The sequence below is a fragment of the Grammomys surdaster genome, unplaced genomic scaffold, assembly GCF_004785775.1.
Source record: "Grammomys surdaster isolate TR1022 unplaced genomic scaffold, NIH_TR_1.0 63, whole genome shotgun sequence".
NCBI classification, from domain to species: domain Eukaryota; kingdom Metazoa; phylum Chordata; class Mammalia; order Rodentia; family Muridae; genus Grammomys; species Grammomys surdaster.
This window is the reverse complement of record NW_021604565.1, coordinates 29,094,839-29,115,502: the sequence shown is the minus strand read 5'-3', so window position 1 is coordinate 29,115,502 and position 20,664 is coordinate 29,094,839. Positions and strand designations below refer to the sequence as shown.

The window sequence follows — 20,664 nt, the reverse complement described above, 5'->3', positions numbered from 1 at the left end:
TTCATTGCAGAACCTGGGTGAAGGGATCAGAGAGTTTCCATTCAATGGGCATACAAGTTGAAGTTAGAGTGAGTTCTGGAGAAGGATGATGATAACCACTCCACAAGGAATGTGCACTCCATACGATTGAACACAGTAGTTTCTATGATTAAGGTGTCACAGTTCATGTCTTTCATGTCAATTAAAACATTTTGAAACAATTGGAAGATTGGTCATTTAATATTTGAATTTAAAGGAAAAGATAGGTTAAAGAGCAAGGCATGTGTTTTATAAGTAGGAAGTATGAGCTGCATTTTAAAATACATACAAAAAAGTAATAGTGCTAGTGTCAAGAGAGACACATTTAATCTTTAAATTGAATGGGATTTCTGAATACCTGTTAGTCTGGAAGAAGTCTCATACCTAAGCACATTCTCATGAAATCTCAAAATGTTTATTTTGATTTCTACTTTTATGGAGGATGTTTCTTTTGTGTTGTTCTGTGGTGTTTGTGTGTGTGCATGTGTGTGTCTGTGTGTGTGCATGTGTGTGTGAGAGAGAGAGACAGAGAGAGAGAGAGAGAGAGAGAGAGAGACAGAGAGACAGAGAGAGACAGAGAAAGAGAGAGAGAGAGAGACAGAGAGAGAGACAGAGAGAGACAGAGATACAGAGAGAGAGAAGGGGAGAGGGAGAGAATATCAAACATCAAGTTTGGTGGGTAGGCAATTTGGGAGGGAGGCTCTGGAAGGAACTGGGAGAGGAGAAATGCATGAGCAAAATATATTGTACTAAAAATATTTCCACAATAAAAAGAATAGTTTTAAAGATAGAGGAAAAATAAAACCCTACATCCTGCTAGGAATATAAATAAACAAGAGGCAGTGAAAGAAACGGATGTGAAACTGGCCTAGCCTTCCACAGGATTACTTGGTAGTAGAAAGATATAAAGTAATGCTGTCAGTTTTATAAGGGAGATTGTTTTTTAACTTAGAATTATGAGTCTAAACATTACATTAACCAAAGTTTGAGGATAGAATAAAACCTTTTTAAGACATGGAAAGGCTTCTTATGAAGTGTCTTCTGCTTATGTTCCACCAAGCAGAAGATGCAAACTAAGAAGGGGATGAAGAAGCATCTGTCCATCCATCCATCCACCCATCCATCCATCCATCTATCCATCCACTAAAATTAGGCTAAACTGTAGCCAGGATTTCATGGAGTATATCTTTCACAAGGGGGGAGAGAAGACTTGATAAATGGAGACTATGATTACAGTTTTAGAAATATTGGGGTGTGGTCATTGTTATTGTTTTGAAGAGCAAAATGTTTCCTGTGATGTTGCTAGCCTATAATTCTAGAATTTGAGAGGGCATAGACAGAAAGACTGAAGGTCTGAATGGCCAGCATTGAAGAGGGAATGAGTCAGGAAGGAAGGAAGGAAAGAAGGAAGGAAGGAAGGGAGGGAGGGAGGGAGGGAGGGAGGGAGGGAGGGATCTAAATAGTGACAACACCCAAAACTTCATGAGAATGTATCTGTAAAATATAAAATAAACTGTGGCATGAATTTCAACAATAGGAAGTGTCTTAGTTTGGGTTTTATTCCTGTGAAGAGACATCAGGACATTTCAACTCTTATGAAAGAAAACATGCAATTGGAGCTGGCTTATCGTTTCAGAGGTTTAGTACATTGTTGTCATAGAAGAAAACAAAGCGACTTGAAGGCAGACATGATGCTGGAGAAGGAGTACATTGATTCACAGGCAGCAGCGAGAGACTGAGACACTGGGCATAGCTTGAGCATGGACCTCAAAGCCTACCCTGACTGTGGAAGAGTACTTCCGACAAGGTCACCTACAGCAAGAAGGCCGTGACTCCTAAGAATGCCACTCCCTAAGAGCCAAACATTCAAACACACAAGTCTATGGTGAGCACATCTATTAAAGCCACCACAGCTGGAATATGAAAAATATATTTTATTTTCCTTTTGGGAACTTCTTTAAGTTTCTCAAAAGATATGACATTGGATTGCTAAGAATGTGGTACAAGAAAAAATAATATAAGCTAATGCTAATTGGATAAGCATTTGAACAGAATTTACACAGTCACAAAAAAGTAAATGCCAATAAAGTAAATAAAATTGTTTTTTAACTTTAAATCAATCTATAATCGTAACATAGCAGAAAGAATAGACGTTCAGATTGAATATATGTTGTTAGCCTTGACAACATAATAGTAATACTGTAGATGACCAATCGTAGGTCTTTGGAAGAATAAAGCAGTAGAAAAAAATTGAAGGAGTCTATATTTGAGATTCATTTAAATATACCATTTAATGTTATAAAAACAATCAATACAGTTAAAATTAGTAATGGATGGATAGATGAGGGAAGAAAGTATTAATTTGCTAATTCCTAATTTCTGATTATTCTTACCAAAATACCAATAGATACTTTTGAAGCTGGGCAAATTAAAGAGATTGAGAAGAGAACCCATGAATACATTGACACTTATATTACCTAACTTTCAATTGCTGTGAAGACATCTTAGAGAAACAGGAATAACAGGAAAGGTGATAACAGGAAAGATGTATTTGACTCATGTCTTTGGAGGACTAGGCCTGTGGCCCTACATCATTCTGTCTAGATCTTCAGTGGGACAGAAACATCATGGCAAAGGTGCATGGCTCAGTAAGGCTTCTTATCTCATGGAGGCCAGGAAACATTAAGTAGTAACAGTGAGAAGCCAGAAGATCTCCCCTTCAAAGACATGCCCACAATGACTTGAATTTTTCAGTCATGCCCCAACCTTCCACAGTTTCACTCTTTTCCAATGATCTGTTCACATTTTTAAATTCATCAGTTGATTGTTCCACTGATAGAAGCAGAACCCTCTGATCCATTTCCTTTCCCTAAACCTCTCTCTCTGTATCTTGCTTGTCTTGGGGACCATGCTTTTAATACATGATCATAACTTTAAAAGCTCTGGAAATTGTAACTGACATTGGAGAAATGGGTATTTTACTTGACTTAAGACCATGTGTAATTTCTTTGAGAAAAAAAATAGCTGCCAAGACAAGAAATGTGTTTTGACACTTTAATCCCTACTTTGAAGTCTTTTGCATGCTTTCTTTAATAGCAGTAAGTTTTGAAAATAAATAGTATGATTATATATGTGATTATATAGACAAAAGTTACTTAGATAATCAAATAAAGATCCATCATTTTTTTTGTTCAGAGGAAAATGTGGTCATAAAGATATGTACCTGGACAGGGATTATGGAAAAACAGTTCATAAAATTAATGTACTATGCTAATGGAGCAAGTCCTCAATTATATTTTCTTCAGTGATATAAAAGCAAGTACTTGAAAATCAAATGCAAATATACAGAAAATGAGTTTTCTTGATTATCTTATAATTCATCTTATGTTTGGTTTATCTTCCTGTTGATCATATACTGGTAGTAAGAGTTTCAAAGCTCCATCAGTCTTATATTCTTAGGGTATTAAATAAGAATTGACTAATCACTGGACTAGTTTGGTCCTGTGTGTGTAATTTAGCTTTAAATACCATGACAAAGAGCCACAGACTGGATGTTTTAAATGACAGAGGTGTATTTTATGAATGTTCTGGGGGCTGGAAGTCTCCATTGAAATAACTCATCCTTTGGCTGAGTGGTTGACAGCAAAAATCCATGGAGCTGGGAGCTAAGGTATTCTTTGATTAAGTTTAAGATTAGAATTATAAACATCACACAGACATTATGCTTCCAGATTTTGCTTCTTTTTAACCCACTCTCTACCCCAGTACAACAGCAATTTTGGGGTTCTATGCTTTTTCTTTAGGACTGAAAGTAGGTGGCCTCAAATTCTGTAGGATTTATTATCATCTGTTTCATCTAAAAATCATGCAAATTAAATGTTTAGCTATTTTATTACTTCAGTTTATCTTTAATTTTACATTATGGATAGAGTAGATATTTTCATTGTCCTTTTACTGGTAATATCACTAAAGTAGAAAGATTATCCCTGTCCAAGTGTATTGCATAAAAATGTGTCCTCCATTCATAAGGGAAGGGCCAGAGTGGGGAACCAGATTAGCTTATCTCTGCCCTGGGCATACCAAGACAATGGTAGAGGCTCCTTTGTTTCCATGTATCATAATTAAGTAAATGAGGAAGCCATGTAGCACCAGGAGTAACAATAACATAGTCAACATTTCAGACCTGTATTTTCCATCATGTCTATCAAGCTAGAGTGGTACTAAGTCTGTATGTTGTGTAATTTTGTTTCATACGTGTTCAGTGTATCCCTAAAGCTCATTAGAAATGAGTTCATATGTGCTGCATGCCTTTTCTAAGTCTATTCCTCTCTAATCAGATGTGGTTGGTGCTTCATAAATTATTAGAAAGATTCAAGGTGATTTTTCTTGAGTCTCTAATACATTGTTTCTAATACTATGTTTGGAATGAATGTAGAAGACCCTTCTGCCACATTCCCTAGTCCTATTTGGTCAGGCTTGACTTATGAATGCTCTCCCAAAGATTTCAAAAGAGTAAGAAATGTAGAAAACATGCAAGTTCACTCAAGAATTCTTCTCATACATGAGTCAACATTATCTATGTCTTGCTCTTCCATCAAAGTAAGCCACATGGCTTCCGCTTATCCAACAGAATCAAGAAGTAGGGAAACAGATGAAAACTTTTTTTTTTTTTGGTTTTTCGAGACAGGGTTTCTCTGTGTAGCCCTGGCTGTCCTGGAACTCACTCTGTAGACCAGGCTAGCCTCGAACTCTTGAACTCAGAAATCCGCCTGCCTCTGCCTCCCAAGTGCTGGGATTAAAGGCATGCGCCACCACCACCTGGCTACAGATGAACTTATTACTGAAAAACTCTAGTCATTGCACCTGATCTCGTTGCAATGAAGACATCATGGTCTTCAATCCATTTTACTATCATTTAGAAGTCATTGTTGCCGAAATATACAATGATAATAATAATCAATAGATTTGAACCAAATAATGGTTCATATTTGTTTTCATATGAGCTTTTCTCATGCTTTTCTCCACCTATCATTCACCTAATGTCTTACTAATAGGATGTGCATGGAGTGTATATATGCCTTTTTGTGTAGTACACATCTCTTGAGGGCTGTGTTTATCTGTCTGGTTGAGTGGTGGGGTTTCCTGCTATATTAAGTCAGGACTGACTCAAAGTACAGTGTGATCTTCTCTCTTTATCTCTCTTGACAAGATGAGAAACTGAGCTAATAGAAAAAAAACAGGCTTTGATAAGCAGAGCAATACAGGTTGCTAAATGCAACATGTGTCTTGTTGATTGCTTATTTATTCTGGAAGATTTCATTGTTAGAAACCTCACTGCCAAAAGCATGCACACTGGAGACAGTAGATTTTCCCAGCCTAGCTTACAAGCATCTCCTGTAACACTGTCAAGCAGTATCATCTGCACATCTGGGTAGATTAGCAGCATCTGCACATACAGGTAAATAGTGTGTCTTTCTAAATATCTTGCGGGATCTTGAAACACTTGAAGGATCTGAGCTGTGTCTTTGGTATGTCATTAGAACACTTAGTACAGGACAGTCCCTGGAAAGAGGGAGTGAGTCTTAGGTAGTGAGTCTTAGGCTGACAGTGATTCTTAGGCAGAAACTAGTGACTTCTCATGAAGCCCACAAAGTCATATTTGTGTAGTTGTCAGAATAAGTAGGATTATGTGAATAAGACGAAGCATATCAAAACATACCCAAACCATACTTTATTGGTAACTTTGTTCTTTTATCATTTCTCCTTTTTTGTGTATTCTCTTGCATTTCCCCCCATATCTGTCTTTACCCACCATTGTCTAACTCATACTCCTTCTTTAATTGCTGTATTTCTGTCCATCCTTCTTTTAGGTTCATTTTTTATTATTTTCTCATACAATACATCCCCACCACATTTCCCCGCCCCTGCTACTCCTAGTGCCCCTGACCTCCAACCTCCACCAGATCCACTCAGTGTACCTATTTCACTGTTCCCACAACTCGCCTGGCCTCCAAAGAGTATCAGTGTCCACTGTGCCACACCAAATGAGACTCGAGAATTCACACATCTGAGAAGCATATACTGTCGAAGGTATATTAATATATTCTATCTGAACACATACTATGTATGGATCAGGCACTACTTAACTGTCTTAGATGAACAGTTTCTAATGCTTTCACATACCATAGGATAGGGATTTTCTGTAATATACTGTATATTCAGACTGGTCCAGGGATCATCTTCAGGTTCCTAGTACTAGTAGTTGACAAAGCTGGCCTTTGCTGAAAGACTTTATGGCTCCGAATGCCAAACTTCTCTTGTCTCATAATTCTCTATGTCAGTCAAAAAGATGGAGACTGGGAGATGTGAGCTGTGCTGCAAAGAATTATGGTGCTAGACAACTGCATTTTTTTCTGCAAAGTCTGCAACTTCTGCTCAGTCAGTACAAAAAAAAAATCTGATGGGAGGAAAAGATGCTTCAACCTGAGAATGTCAAGAGCACAGCTGGGACTTGAACCAGTTTTCTGACACTTCGAGGATATAGGAGCCATGATGTATGGTGACATTCTGGACAATTTTTCCATTTGTTCACCAGATGATTCTTGAGTGCCTTGTGCAGGGAATTGTTCTAAAACATGGAATTTCTCACAGAATGAGAAAGACCTCAACCCTTTTGCAAGGTGCAAGGCAATAAGATGAGTCATGTAATAATCAGTCATTAAAACAAGTGAATTGTGGAGTGTGCAGCATGTGCTTGCCACAGAGAAAGAAACAGTAGAGGGAGGTAATGTGAACTGGAATTATCAGAGAGAGGGGTGTTGGATTTCTAAACAGAGAAACAGGGCTGGTAACCCTTATAAAGAAAGACTATATAAGCAGAGGCTTATGGAGGTGAGCAATTAGCTGTGTATGTATAAGAGAATTTGAAGCAAAGTAACTGGGCATTGTTGGTACTTCTGGACAGAAAAGAGACTATCATAGTGAGAAAAGAAAGTATTAAGAGAATATAATGAAAATGACATTGTGACATTGGGTGGGGAGATTGGGTAAAGCCTTGTATATGCCATTTTAAATGTTTAGAATGAAGACTAATGGAAAACAATATTCAATTGATGGACTGAACCTTCAGATACTGTTGGCTGGGTATAGCAAGACACTTCTTCCAGTTGAATTTTGACAATAAGAGAGAAGGAGTCTGATATACCTGAATCTAGGTCCCTCAGGTTTCTCCAGTAGATTCCATGAGGAATGTAAGAGAAACAGATGACTCTATGGTGAATATCAGCAAGAGGAGGAAATCTTGATCTAAGTGCAATCTCTTGTATCAATCTCTATCAGATGATGTGTTGAGAGTGACAGAGGGAGCAGTTTGGGATGAAAGAATGGGACCTCCGTCTTGGATAAGTTTGCTGTGATGTTTATGGACTGGACCTGCAAAGTGTCTAATACACATTGGAGTCTATAGTGTGGAAAAAGGGAAGGCTGGAAATATAGTTTTGGATTCATCAGACTATATCATGGAATAAAAACAAACTCATTAGATCTCTAGAGATTTGTGATGTGGCATAAAGATGAAAATCAGTGTAGCTACTGGTGACAAAATTTGTTTTCCTTTTGATAGAACATACAACCCAAGAATCAGTGAGATAAAGATGGAAGTCCAACTTTAATCTTGACATGAAGTCACCTCAAGTACTTGTTAACAATGAACAGGTAGCTTCATATATATTTATGAAAACTGTGAGGTTTTAGGAAGTACCTTGAATCTGGATTCATGTTTGTTCAGGTTTTGTGTAGTAAGAGGGAAGAGGATGGGCATGTGCAGTTATCTTCAATTACAGGAATGTTAGGAAGTCTTTAAGTGAAGTCCCTCATTCCTACATGAACATAAACCCGCACCCACATGGACATGCCTAAATAGACAAGCACACAAGCACACCCATACATGCACATGCACACATTTTAAAATATTCCTCCTATCCAAGGTCTTTGAACCACTATTTTAAAAGTCTTAAATTAAACTGGCTTCCTGTGTTAGATTTTAAATAAGAACTATTTGATGATTCAGACTCCTGCAGACTTGCTCTGTCTGTAGGTCTGCAGCACCAAGGGGTGAACAAGGGCATGACTGAGCTCCAATGTGGAGAAACAAGAGACAATTTCCCTCAGGCCTTTCTCACGTTCACTTTTTTACTTATTTTAATGTCCAACATGGTAGTCTCCTGGAACAGTGGCCCCTTAGCTTCCTATCCTTAACCCTCTCTTATACTCTTAAGAGAGTATAAGAGCTTTTATTTTCATGGCTGGTACAAATGTGGGAGGACAGCCAACAGAACGGCTAGTGGATGTTTGGAGTGACGAATTGAAACCTTAAAAAACTTCCTAACGGACTTCCAAGCAGGAGGACCTACATTGGATCCTTAAAACTAAAACACACAAACAAACTAAAAGAAAAAAAAAGTTATGTAGCAAGCACTTTGGATCTCAGCTCCAGGAGAAAGGAAACAGATGGATCCCTGGGCTCACTGCCCAATCATCCTAGCCTATTTTATAAGTTCCTGGCCAATGAATGACCAATCTCAAATAGCAGGATGGACAGTATCTAAGGAATATCAGCCAATATTATCCTCTGGCTACCTCATATATATACAGCTACACATGTGCACACACACACACACACACACACAGACACACATATATGCATACACACACAAGCACACAAAACAATAGTAAAAAAAACTGTAAGTGAACTTCAGAGGCTGGCAACTGAGTATAACAGTTAAAGAACTTCATAATTTTCTTCACACCTCTTTCTAAGAGTTAAAGTGAGCATTATTTGTGTTTTTTATTTTTAAGTTAGTTAGTTCAAGTGTTTGTGAACTATCGTATTAAGTCTCTAAAGTAGTCATTGATAGTTTATTATACATAAATGTGTGATTCCTTCTTCGCCTCTCTTTATTTTTTTTTCTGTAATAATTTTGAGTATTATAACACAAGTGCAGTTGCTAGAAAAGATTGGGAAAGATTAGGTATGTCCTTATTTGAGAAGGCGTATCACTGGGAAGGGTTTCTGAGATTTCAGAAGCCCACACTATACCCAGTGTGCTCTCTGTGTCCCATAGTCATATTACAAGATGTCAGCTACTGCTCCAAGGCTGTGATGCCTGCTTCCTGCCATGCTGTCCACCAAGATGATCACAACCTCACTCTTCAGAACTGTAAACCCAAAATAAGCTCTTTCTCTTCTAAGTTGCCTTGCTTTTGGTGTCTTATCACAGAAATAGACAACTAAGATGGGACACTACAGGAAAGATAAAGAAGGAAGCTCCTACAGCTTCCAAACCAAGTTAGGATGATGCTGAAGCCTTATTTACCACTTTCTGGTAGTTGTCTGTATGTCTCACTTTGTCTTGTGAATGGCTTGGATATAGCTAAACTCTGATGTTTCACAGTCAACAATTTAGGCCTCATACAAACTCATCCAGTGGTGACTTTGCACAGTAATTACATGATAGCAATTACAGTGTTCTCTTATAACTCGAAACCAAGCAAATTAAGAGAGGATTTGTATTGCACAAAGAGATAAGGGGTAACTAAACTAAAAAATGAAATCTGCCTTTAAAGGCACTTTCTAGCATGTTCCTTCAATACTAAGTTTCTTTAAACCATTTAATTATTTAATTGCTTAGGAGAAAAGCTTCATCTTTATCTTGGCAAGCTTGAAATTTACAACATAAAATGAAATGGAGGGTCGGGCTGAGTTCCTACTATTCAAATATACTGTTGCATGTTTCCCTAATCAATGGTGACTAAAAGTCATGACCCTACTTATCAGCTGATCTGTAGCCAACGTTGCATTGTGAAATTGTTATAAGTCTGCCACAGATTAGCTTGCGAAGGTGTAGCATTCAAGAGTCATAGTGACAGCAATCCCCAGTTTGCTCTAGTTTTTAGATTTACTCTGCCTCCACTTCTCTTCAGTAGCACTAAGATGATCCTCAGGCATATCTCCATCCCAACAGCAATCAGGTTTTAGGAGTAAACACCATAATCTGATGCCCTTGAAGACATGAACCTTTACTTCTGTGTGTGAATTGGAACAGCAGACTGAGTCTATCCTCATGTGTGAGATTAGTGTATTGTCCTCTGAAGAAGGTAGGAGCAGGACCTACATGGATGTCTCATCCTTGTCCTGCCCTCCTTCCCTTTGCTTCCATGTTCACACTCTCTCTGGCTAAACACACATTATAAATTACTATAAAACATAGATGAAATGATTGTATTGAGATAAATTCAAATAAGTATCATTTGCAAAAATAATGATGTTTTGCAAACAACCTGTCCCTTGAGGATATGAGTCTTGCATAAAGTCTCCCTGTAAAAGAGAAAGTGAAAGTGTCTGAAATGCATTTTCATTTTGTCAATATAAAGACCAGAACTAGTTTAGAAAGGAAATGTCTGGAATCCTGCTTCATGTCACAATGCACAGAGGTTAAGATAATAAACTGCCTCAGGCTTCTTTCAGGGCAGCACAAGAAACCAAACTTGTCTCTGGGGTTGTAAACGGAGGAATGATGTGGTAGAACTGAACATACAGAAAAAGGACTGTGGTAAATGTTTTTTTGATGCTTGCCTTTGGGCAGAACTTTTTTTTTTATTAGTTTACTGTTCCTAGAAGATACGAAATTCTTTATCTCAGCTGTTTGGACTGCTATTATTTTGGTTTACACTCCTACTGTGAGGGAAAAAGAAGATCTGGCAGCTATTTTAAAAATGAGAAAATGATCGTGTAGTGATGGATACAGAGAAGAGTGTGGATGCAGGAAGGCAAAAGAAAGGAGGGCAGGGGAAGGATGAGACACCCATGCAGGTCCTGCTCCTACCTTCTGCAGAGGGCAATATGTTAATCTCATGCATGGGAATAGATTCACCTGTTGTTCCAATTCACACAGAGAAGTAAAGGTTCAGGTCTTCAAGGCCATCAGTGTATGGTATTTACTCTCAAAACTTGATTGCTGTTGGGATGGAGCTAATGGTGATGCTACAAGGAGATATGACTGAGGACCATCTCGGTGCTACTGAAGAGAAGTGGAGGCAGAGTAAATCTAAAAATATAGAACAAATTGAAGATTGGTGTCATTATGACTCCTTAATGCTACACCTTCACAAGCTAATGTGTAGCAGACTAATAACAATTTCACAATGCAGCCATGGGTAAGGGTCAGATGATTAAATAGCGTCATGACCTTGAATCGCCATTGGTTAGGGAGAGATGAACCAGTGTATTTTAATAGGAGAAACTCAACCCCACCCTTCATTTCACTTGTCTATGTTTACATGTGAGCAGATCCCAATAATATCACACAGTCTCAAGCTCAAGTTTACTTCGTTCAAGGCATATATCCCCAAATTCACAGTTAATTATAATATAATATAATATAATATAATATAATATAATATAATATGGTCTGAAGGGAAAATGAGGGGTCTCCTTGGGTTTAGAACCATTGAGTTGCTGATATAAAAAATATAGCTAAGATGAGCACCAGTGAAGGGCCGTTGAGGATCCATTCTGAGTTGACTTGACACGTTTGGGTGAATCATCCTCTGAAGCCAGGCTCGAGTCCTCTGTTCCTTGGGTAATAAGCAAGTTAAAGGATGACCTTTCAAGAAAAGGGAGTTTAATGTATTGATGTATAAGCAACTTCATCCTCCTGCCTTCCCTGTCCTAATTTATAGTCTTCGCTGACTGGTTTATAGGAGTCTTCAAAAAATGTGATTAGCTGTACTTGAAAGAAACTTTCAGGAGTTTCAGGGTAATGTTGTGTCAGCTATAAACTCATTCAGCTAATCTGAGGGAAAAGTTTTAGAGTAGGAAAGAGCCAGATTCAGAGGTGCTGAGTTGTGAAACATGCTACAAAGTGCATCTCTGCCTAAAATCTCTCAAATACTAGTGTTCTTGATCATGTGAAGGAAAGAATGACATGGTGGGCCAAAGAAAAAGATTTAGCATCAAGCAGCCAAACAACAGCAGCTATAAAACCATGTGCTCATTGGAATTCTTGAAGCCCAAAGTTCTCTCCAATCAGGATTAGGAAAACAGTCCATATGGTTTCAAATAGAAGGAGAAAATGGCTGCATCCTTAGATAGAGCAGAAGGATAGTAGGCAGAGGCAGCCATGTTTGATTAAGGAGCCACATGAGCTCAGGATATCACAGGGAAAAGCAGCCAGTGTTGGTCCTGAAGCCTACTTCTGAATGGTGAGCCATGCTTAAGAACACTGATGGAACGAAAGTTATATCAGTTCATTGCTCTTTCTGCCTGTACTTGGCAACATCCATCTTGTTACACAAAGGACACTCAGGGGAGTGCACTGATTGATAGAGAAGCTCTTTTGTGATCTCATTACTAGAGTTGTAGATCAAACTACCACAAATCCTAGTGATAAGCCAAAAATTCATTTGGGTCATTAGAAGCTTCTCTTTTACAGTGTCTGATTCTCAGCCAGAAGATTCAGAGACTTGGGGCTACAATTTTCTGATGTTTGTTTGTTTGCTTCTTTGTTTGTTAATGGTTGATGGCAGATATCAAGGGAGGGATTGACTGAAACTCCTATATATGATCTCATAATGTGGTCTGGATGTCCTCACAGTGTGGTGATTGAGCTCCCACATTGAACACTGAAGTATAAGCCAGATAGAAACTGTGTCTTTTATGATCCAGCCTCAGAACTAATATAGCATGAATTTCACTGTTCTCCATTGGTCAGGATGGTCACATGTCTTGCTGAAGTTTAAGGCTGGAAATATTAGCTGCTAGTATCATAAAAAGTATTATCAGTCATACTGCATAAAGTATTTACACATATATGTAAAGATATACATATATGACATCATTTTACAAAACTATAATGAAATTTGATAAGCATTAAAAATTATTGCATGATGTCTTAGTTATTTTTCTATTGCTGTGATGAAACACATACTATTGTCAAACTTATAAAAGAAAATATTTAATTTGGCTTATAGTTTCAGAGAGTTAGATCCCATAATGGTGAAGGGAAAGAACAGCTGAAAATTCACATCTGGATCTATAACCACAATGCAGAGGGGGGGAGGGGGAGAGGAAGAGGACGGGGGAGAGGGAGGGGAGGGGGAGGGGAGAGGGAGAGGGACACTAGGAATGGCTCAAGCCACACCCTGTGGCACAACAAAGCCATACCTTTTAATCCTTCCCAAATAGTTTTCCCACCTGGGGACCAAATATTGAAATGTAGGAGCCTATGGTAGCCTTTTGCATTCAAATTACCACACATCAAGAAATAAAAAGGGAAAGCATTGTTTGTAATTATTTGGTATGTGATGACCCAAGAAGTCATTTAATTAAAAGCATATTAATAAAAAGTATCATCTAAGTGTTGCATATTCCCTTCCCTTCTCTCCATCTCTTGGTAAATATCTCATTATCTTATCATTCTTCCTTAATACTTTTTTGTTCTTAAAATTGGGACACAGTAGGGGACGTAATTAAAAGATGTTTAAAAAAACTAGACAATATTATAGAAAATACATTTTGTGTCATAGTTTCTTTGGCATAAGTAAAGGTTAATAAGAAGTAAACAAAGAATAACTACATGGAAGACCTACTGTTTTCTGTTGAATGTTCTAAAACTGAAGCAAATCATTGTCTGTAAAATAAAAATAAAATGTTAACAAGTGTTTGAAAGACATAATTCACACTCCTGCCAATTTAAGACCTTCTCCTTGCCTTAATCTAACAGGTTAAAAGAAGAATGTAAGAAAATAATGCCTGGCTCTCTGTAGCAATGAATATATTTGAAAGACTTCTCAATATTTCTGCCCTACTATTTTGGCAAACAGTGGTCCAGAATGATAAAAATGAAATTATTGATGTAGGTGATTTCAGGTAGCCTAACCCAAGTTTCTGGGATCCATGGGGGAGACAACAGAGCCATAGCTTATTAATAAATGTATTTGCAATCCACCATTTATCAAAGACTCGGCCCTTCACACCCTAGGGTTTTTTAAATCATTTTACTTTTATTTTTCATGACTTATGGTCAGTGCTGGAACATCCAGTGAGCAGTAAAAGGCCTTGACTAGTTGGCTTCTACATAAAGCCTAAGGATTCCCATTATCTTATTACCATTCCCCACATGCTGGCAGAATTGACTCCCTGCTTTCTCACTGTGGCATGACTAATGTTCCTGGGCTTTACAGGACCACCCTGAGTCCAGAGCCTCCAGGCAGACTAGCATTTTTAGTATGCTGGTATCTAAGTTCTCTAACATTCAGTCCTGAAATAATTATTCTCACCTGCTGGGCCAAGTGCTGTAGGCGCCAGGGGTTACAAGGAGAAGACCTAGATACCTCCAGCAAACAGAGAAAAGCATTTGGCAATGGCTATTTTACCCCTAAAGCCTTAGGTACTTGCTTAACAACCCTATTATCTTGTTGCTAGAATATTTGGAAAATACTACTTCCTAGAGGTTTCCCAGTAGAACTAATAACCCCATGATCAGGTAAAATTTTTACATTGACTTTTCTTCTTGTATCTTGTGTGTGTGTGTGTGTGTGTGTGTGTGTGTGTGTGTGTGTTCAATATTGAGGAAGATAGCAGATATTAGGGAAAAATAAAAGCCACGTATTTCCCTTCAGAGAATTCAGTCTATGGTCTTTACCAAGCACGCTAGGATGTTGAACATAAGTGCCTTTCTAGGCATGGGGCAACGTTAACACACACTTCTTTCTTTCTTTCTCCACAGTCAGCAACAGTGAAGCTGTCAAAACCAGTGGCCCTGTGGACCCAGCAGGATGTCTGCAAGTGGCTGAAGAAACACTGTCCAAATCAGTATCAGATCTACAGTGAGTCATTCAAACAACATGACATAACTGGTAAAGTCTGCAGTATCCAAGGCTCCTCTCATCCCATTCTCCTCCCACTCCCATCATGATGGCCTTTCTCTACCCATACACAAAAATCTTCCTGCTGAAGATTCTTGATATGTTTTGCTTTAAAATAGGCAATAAATTCCAGACAGCATGGACCGTGATATTGAATGAATCAGGTAGTTAGTACACTAAAGTAGATTTTGAACATCTAATGCAGATGTATGGGGCAGGTGGTTGGTGGATCTAAGGTAAGGAAGAAAACATCAGTCCTGGTGAAAAGAGAAAGTAAAGTCGTTCAAACCAACATGGTTAGGGATTTTGTGAAGAGGCAGAGTTTCTACGTAGGAGAATCTTTCCCTATTTTCTCTCATTAGAACAATCATATTGACTTTTCTGACTGATTAGCTACATATGTGTAACTAATGATGTAGAAGAATCAATAGTAGAAAGTCACTTTCCCTGCCAAACCAGGCATCTCCTGTCATACAAAGTGAAGCCACTCTGCTTTGTCCCCACCCAAGAGTGTCTAAGTTTCTAAAGTGAAGTTGTTCCCTTACTGTCACTGAGATAAACACATTTAAGTCATATAGTGAAACTAGTTTTCTATCAAGGGTATTAAAGCCTTCCACTGAAGGGTTAAAGAAGGATTTGAAATCAGAAAAGCAGGGTTGTAGAACGTGCTGCAAAGGACTTTGCTGTCACTGCCCTTGGCAGGGGATGGCATGGGAGAGGAAGTGAATATACCCACCTTCATGCCCACCACTACAGCATCAGGATCATATCTGGACTTCACTCGAAACTCTGTTATCTAGAGCAGATCTCACACCTGCCTAGATCACATTTTGAGGAGGGGTTTCTCAGAGTGAATTCAATGGCACCCTGAGTCATAGAGAAACAAGGATGAAGTAAATGAGATTGAGGAGAGGGTGTCACCAGGAGCAGCCCCTGTCATGACTATTATACATAGTTCATTCAGTGAGGAAGCTTATCATGGTACCAGGGTTCTAGACACTCAAGATTTTTGAAAACGTATAGCTGGATCACTTTAGAGTCTTGCCATTTAAGTAATGAATAATTAATTACACAATAAACATGTCCAGGTATAGCTCAAGCTGATTTAACAAAGTGTGAGATTCTAACTCTAAAAGAGTCATTTTCTGTACATCCACCAACCACTGCTAATAGCCCTTTAAAATAAGATTCCAGGAATCCTAAAGGTAGTGAGGACACATAGCTTTGTAGTGTCTAGGTTTTATATTCTATCCTTTGTATTAGAAGTATACATATAAGAAAAGTCCACAGAGGGTCTGTTGATCAGAGTGTCCATTTGCTTGATAACAGTTATCTCCATCAGATAATGGCTGCTTATTCTTCCTTAATTCCTGAATGATGATAATGGCACTGGCTTGTCACAATCTTACTTGAGATCAGTAGTATCACTTATTAATTGTGGGAATTATGGTATGCACTCAGGAGACAGATGAGTCTCATAAAGGCTCATACAAGGAAGACAAACAGTTCCCTCAGAGTGAATGACCTCAGTGTTGACTAAATAATCAAGTACCTGGCCAAGTGACCTAGAAAAATGGAATGGGAACTAGGTGTGAGTTGTAGGGTTGCCACGCTGCTCTGCAGAGCATCTTTTGGTATCCACAAAACACCTGTGGAGTCAGGAAACCACCATGGGGGTGAGTTCAAGATAAAACTGCTTACTCAGCAAGGTAGTCAACCTCACTTCTTTATCTCCAAAATAAACATAGTCGTAAAATATCAGAGACTGTGAAAATTAAATGGTATAAATACACCACCAAGCCAACTCTTCTACATGCAAAACTGTGTTCTTATTTATGTCAAGTTTTATCTGGAGTTGTTTAAAAAAAAAGAGGGGGGGAAATCCCCTGACTTCTAAGACCAGCCTATTTTCTGGCAAGCAAAGAAAGCAGGGAATTATTTGGAGACTTGAGGATAATAGAGAAAATGATTTCAGATTAACATCTGATCCACACTTTTTTGTTATTTACCTGTTGAAAGCCACAGAACACCATTCTCTTTCCTTGAACTCTGACCTTTGCTACTTCAGGATGAATGTAGAGCCTCCATTACCCCAATCCCACATGGCTAGAAACTTAACTTCCAGAATTGGGAGCAGGCTGCAGTATCTGGCTCCATGACGGTAGAAGTTATTGGAATCCCAGTACCCTTGGAGTCTGTGATGATAATCAAGGAAGAGATGTTCATAGAAACTTATGATAAGGGGAGGAGCTTCGGGAAGGGGGTTGGGGGGATAGAGTGGGCTGATATTGGGATATAAAGTAAATAAATTAAGGAAAAAAATAAGATGGGGCTAGGATCATAGGTAAGTTGGTAGAGTGCCTGCCTAGGCCACAAAGTCCTGGGTTTGGTCCCCAGCACAACATAAAACAAGTATGGTGGCACACAATTATAATCTTATCACTTAGGAGGTAGAAATGGGAAAGTTAAAGGCTCAAGGTTAACCATAACTATTTAATGAGTTACAGGCTAGCCTGGGATACATGAGACCCAGGGTCAAAACCAAACAACAAAAACCAATTAAAATGCAATGTCATGGCAAACCTCCAGCACCTGTGCAGCCAATAGAGTGACTTGGGGAGATGACAGAAGCTGTTGCAGAAACAGGTCAAAGCACAGGGCTGCAGCATTATCATGTGATTTTTTTTGCAAGTTGCTCAGTGAACTCCAATTTGCTTCACTTTTATACAAGGGAGATAGCTCCAGTACCTCCCTTGTGGTGCTACTGAGAAGAGTGACCACTTCACAGGGCGCATACAATTAAATGTGGGCTGGTGCAGTTTTTCTTTGTGCTGTACTGTTTTCAGAGACGACATACCACACATATAAGCAGTGTTGAATTCATCCTACTCTGTTATCCTGAATGCTAGGAAAGGAGTGCCCGAAGGGGAAACAAAATAGTCTGGGCTGGTACATACACTGTGCTAATCTAAAAGACCACGAACAAGACTATTTACCTCTCAGCTGAGGGATGCTCTTTATTTATTTTTTTCTTAAAACAAAAATAAATGGTTTCTCGCTCACTGAGGAAGCATTTTCTGTCAATGTAACATATAAATACCCCTTGATTTCGAAGTAGCCAGTCCAATGACATTAACTAAAATGAGCATTGTTAATTAGACCAGAGGGGAAAAGCAGTAGGTGGGTTTCCTGAGTCAAATCCTCATAGATATGCCTCACCCCATCCTTTAAGACACAGTAGCTGCATGATGTTATACAAGCTAGACCCCATTGGTAGCAGGAGAATGATGTTTAACTTAAAGGATAATTGGGAAGATTAAATGGGATGATGTGTGTGAAAGGCCAAACCTAATGCAGAGAAATAGTGAGCATCCATCCATCCATCCATCCATCCATCCATCCATCCATCCATCCATCAGTTTAGCAAGTGTTTATGGAGCATTTACCGCTCAGTGGCCTTGAAAAAAATAAGTAAATAAGGTAATTAGTGATCCATGGAGATTGGGGGTGGGGTGGGGCAGTGTGTGTTCTTAAAATCCTGTCACTCCTTTTTTGTTATCTGATTCTGACTGTAAGGAGCTGTTTTGCAGCTCTGGGTTGTAGATAATAGTGCACTAATCTCCTGATTTTTGTCTGCACTTTGTGTTAATTATTAATTTTAATTACTGATAGGATATTAGTTACTAATGATCAATAGTAGTCTGAAAAGATTTAGTAGTCTGAAAAATTCTGTGCTTTCAAGACACTACATTCACCTGACTTTTATTGTACTGTTTTTTTTTGGGGGGGGTTACTCTTGACAGCCTCTTCTTTGCTAGGTTTATAAGTTCAGCTTTATCGCAGGTATTCACAAAGGAAAATGCACGATATTTTTAGGGTTCAGGAAGATGTTGAAATATTATCCTTAGAGAAAAAATAGAAACTTTGATAGAACAAAATTTGAACTGTTTACATGTAAATTATATCCCGCAGAGGTTTGCTTGACTCGCCAGCCTCTATGGAAAAGTGGCCTTGCATTTGTTCATTGATTTCAGACATCCCAACCTGCAATTGTGTCTGCTGCTGGATTTTCTTTTAAATTAATTTTAGCACCTTACCAGTTTCCTCAGTCATGAATCAAATAAAATTTTAAACACATACTAATTTTTGTATGAGGGAATGATTTAAACTTTTTTTAGACAAGGTCCCACCACGTGACTCAAGTTCTTCTGGAACTTTCTAGGTAGACATACCTGGTCTCAGGCTTACAGCTTTGCTTCTCCCTCAGTCTCCAAGTGCTGGAATTACAGGAGAGTGCTATCATGCCCATCTTGATTTTTAACATTCTGTTTGAAAATTTTCACTTAACTGCTTGAGTTTTTTGTATATTTTGGATATTAGCCCTCTATTGGATGGATGTAGGTTTTGTAAAGATCTTTTCCCAATCTGTAGGTTGCTGTTTGATCCTATTGAAAGTGTCCTTTGCTTTAGAGAAGCTTTGCAATTTTGTAAAGTCCCATTTGTAGATTGTTGATCTTAGAGCATGAACCATTGGTGTTCTGCTCAGGAAATTTTCCCCTGAGCTGATGTGCTCAAGGCTCTTCCCCACTTTCTTTTCTATTATATTCAGCTTATCTGGTTTTATGTGGAAGGCCTTGATCCACTTGGACTTGACCTTTGTACAAGGAAATAATAGATCAATATACATTCTTCTACATGCTGACCACCAGTTGAACCAGCACCATTTGTTGAAAATGATGTCTCTTATCCACTGAATGGTTTTGGCTTCTTTGTTAAAGATCGGGTGACCACAGGTGTGTGAGTTTATTTCTGGATCTTCAATTCTATTCTATTGATCTACCTCCCTGTCTCTGTAAAACTACCACGTGGTTTTTATCACTATTGCTCTGTAGTACAGCTTGAAGTCAGGGATAGTTATTCCCCCAGAAGTTCTTTTATTGTTGAGAATAGTTTTTGCTACCCTAGGTTTTTTGTTATTCCAGATGAATTTGAGAATTGTTTTTTCTATCTCTGTGAAGAATTGAATTGGGATTTTGATCAGGATTGCATTGAATCTATAGATTGCTTTTGGTAAAATGTTCATTTTTACTATGTTCATGCTACCAATATGTGATCAAGGGAGATCTTTCCATCTTCTAAGGTCTTCAATTTCTTTCTTCAGAGACTTGGAGTTCTTGTCATACAGATCTTTCACTTGCTTGGTTAGAGCCCCACCAAGATATTTGATATTATTGTAAAGGGTGTCATTTCCCTAATTTCTTTCTCAACTAATTTATCTTTTAAGTAGAGGAAGGCTACTAATTTGTTTGAGTTAACATTATATCCAGCCACTTTGCTGAAGTTGTTTACCAGGTATAGGAGTTCTCTGGTGGAATTTTGGGGGTCACTTATGTATGCTATCATATCATCTGCAAATAGTGATATCTTGAGTTCCTCCTTCCCAATTTGTATCCCTTTGATCTTCTTTTGTTGTCCAATTGCCCTAGCTAGAGCTTTGAGTACAACATTGAACAGATAAGGGGAGAGTGAGCAGCCTTGTGTTGTCCCTGATTTTAGCGAAGTTAGACTTCAGAGAACCAAATACCTCTATTTAAAAATGGGGTACAGAAGGAAACAAAAAATTCTAAACTGAAGAATCTTGAATGACTGAGAAGCACTTAAAGAAATGTTTAACATCCAAATCAAAATGACCTTGAGATTCCACCAAACACAGGTGACAGT

General features: G+C 38.4%; 1 protein-coding gene across 3 annotated transcripts in view; it reads left to right on the top strand.

Moving 5' to 3' along the window:
- Positions 1-20,664, top strand: part of Samd12 (sterile alpha motif domain containing 12) — a 409,481-nt gene that overhangs the window by 147,120 nt on the left and 241,697 nt on the right. For 2 of the 3 annotated variants that reach the window (XM_028766139.1, XM_028766122.1), the window contains exon 3: positions 14,805-14,934. In XM_028766139.1, the coding sequence (XP_028621972.1) occupies positions 14,805-14,934 (130 nt within the window). The remainder of the gene's footprint in view (positions 1-14,804; positions 14,935-20,664) is intronic. The other variant, XM_028766130.1, reaches the window with a different exon arrangement.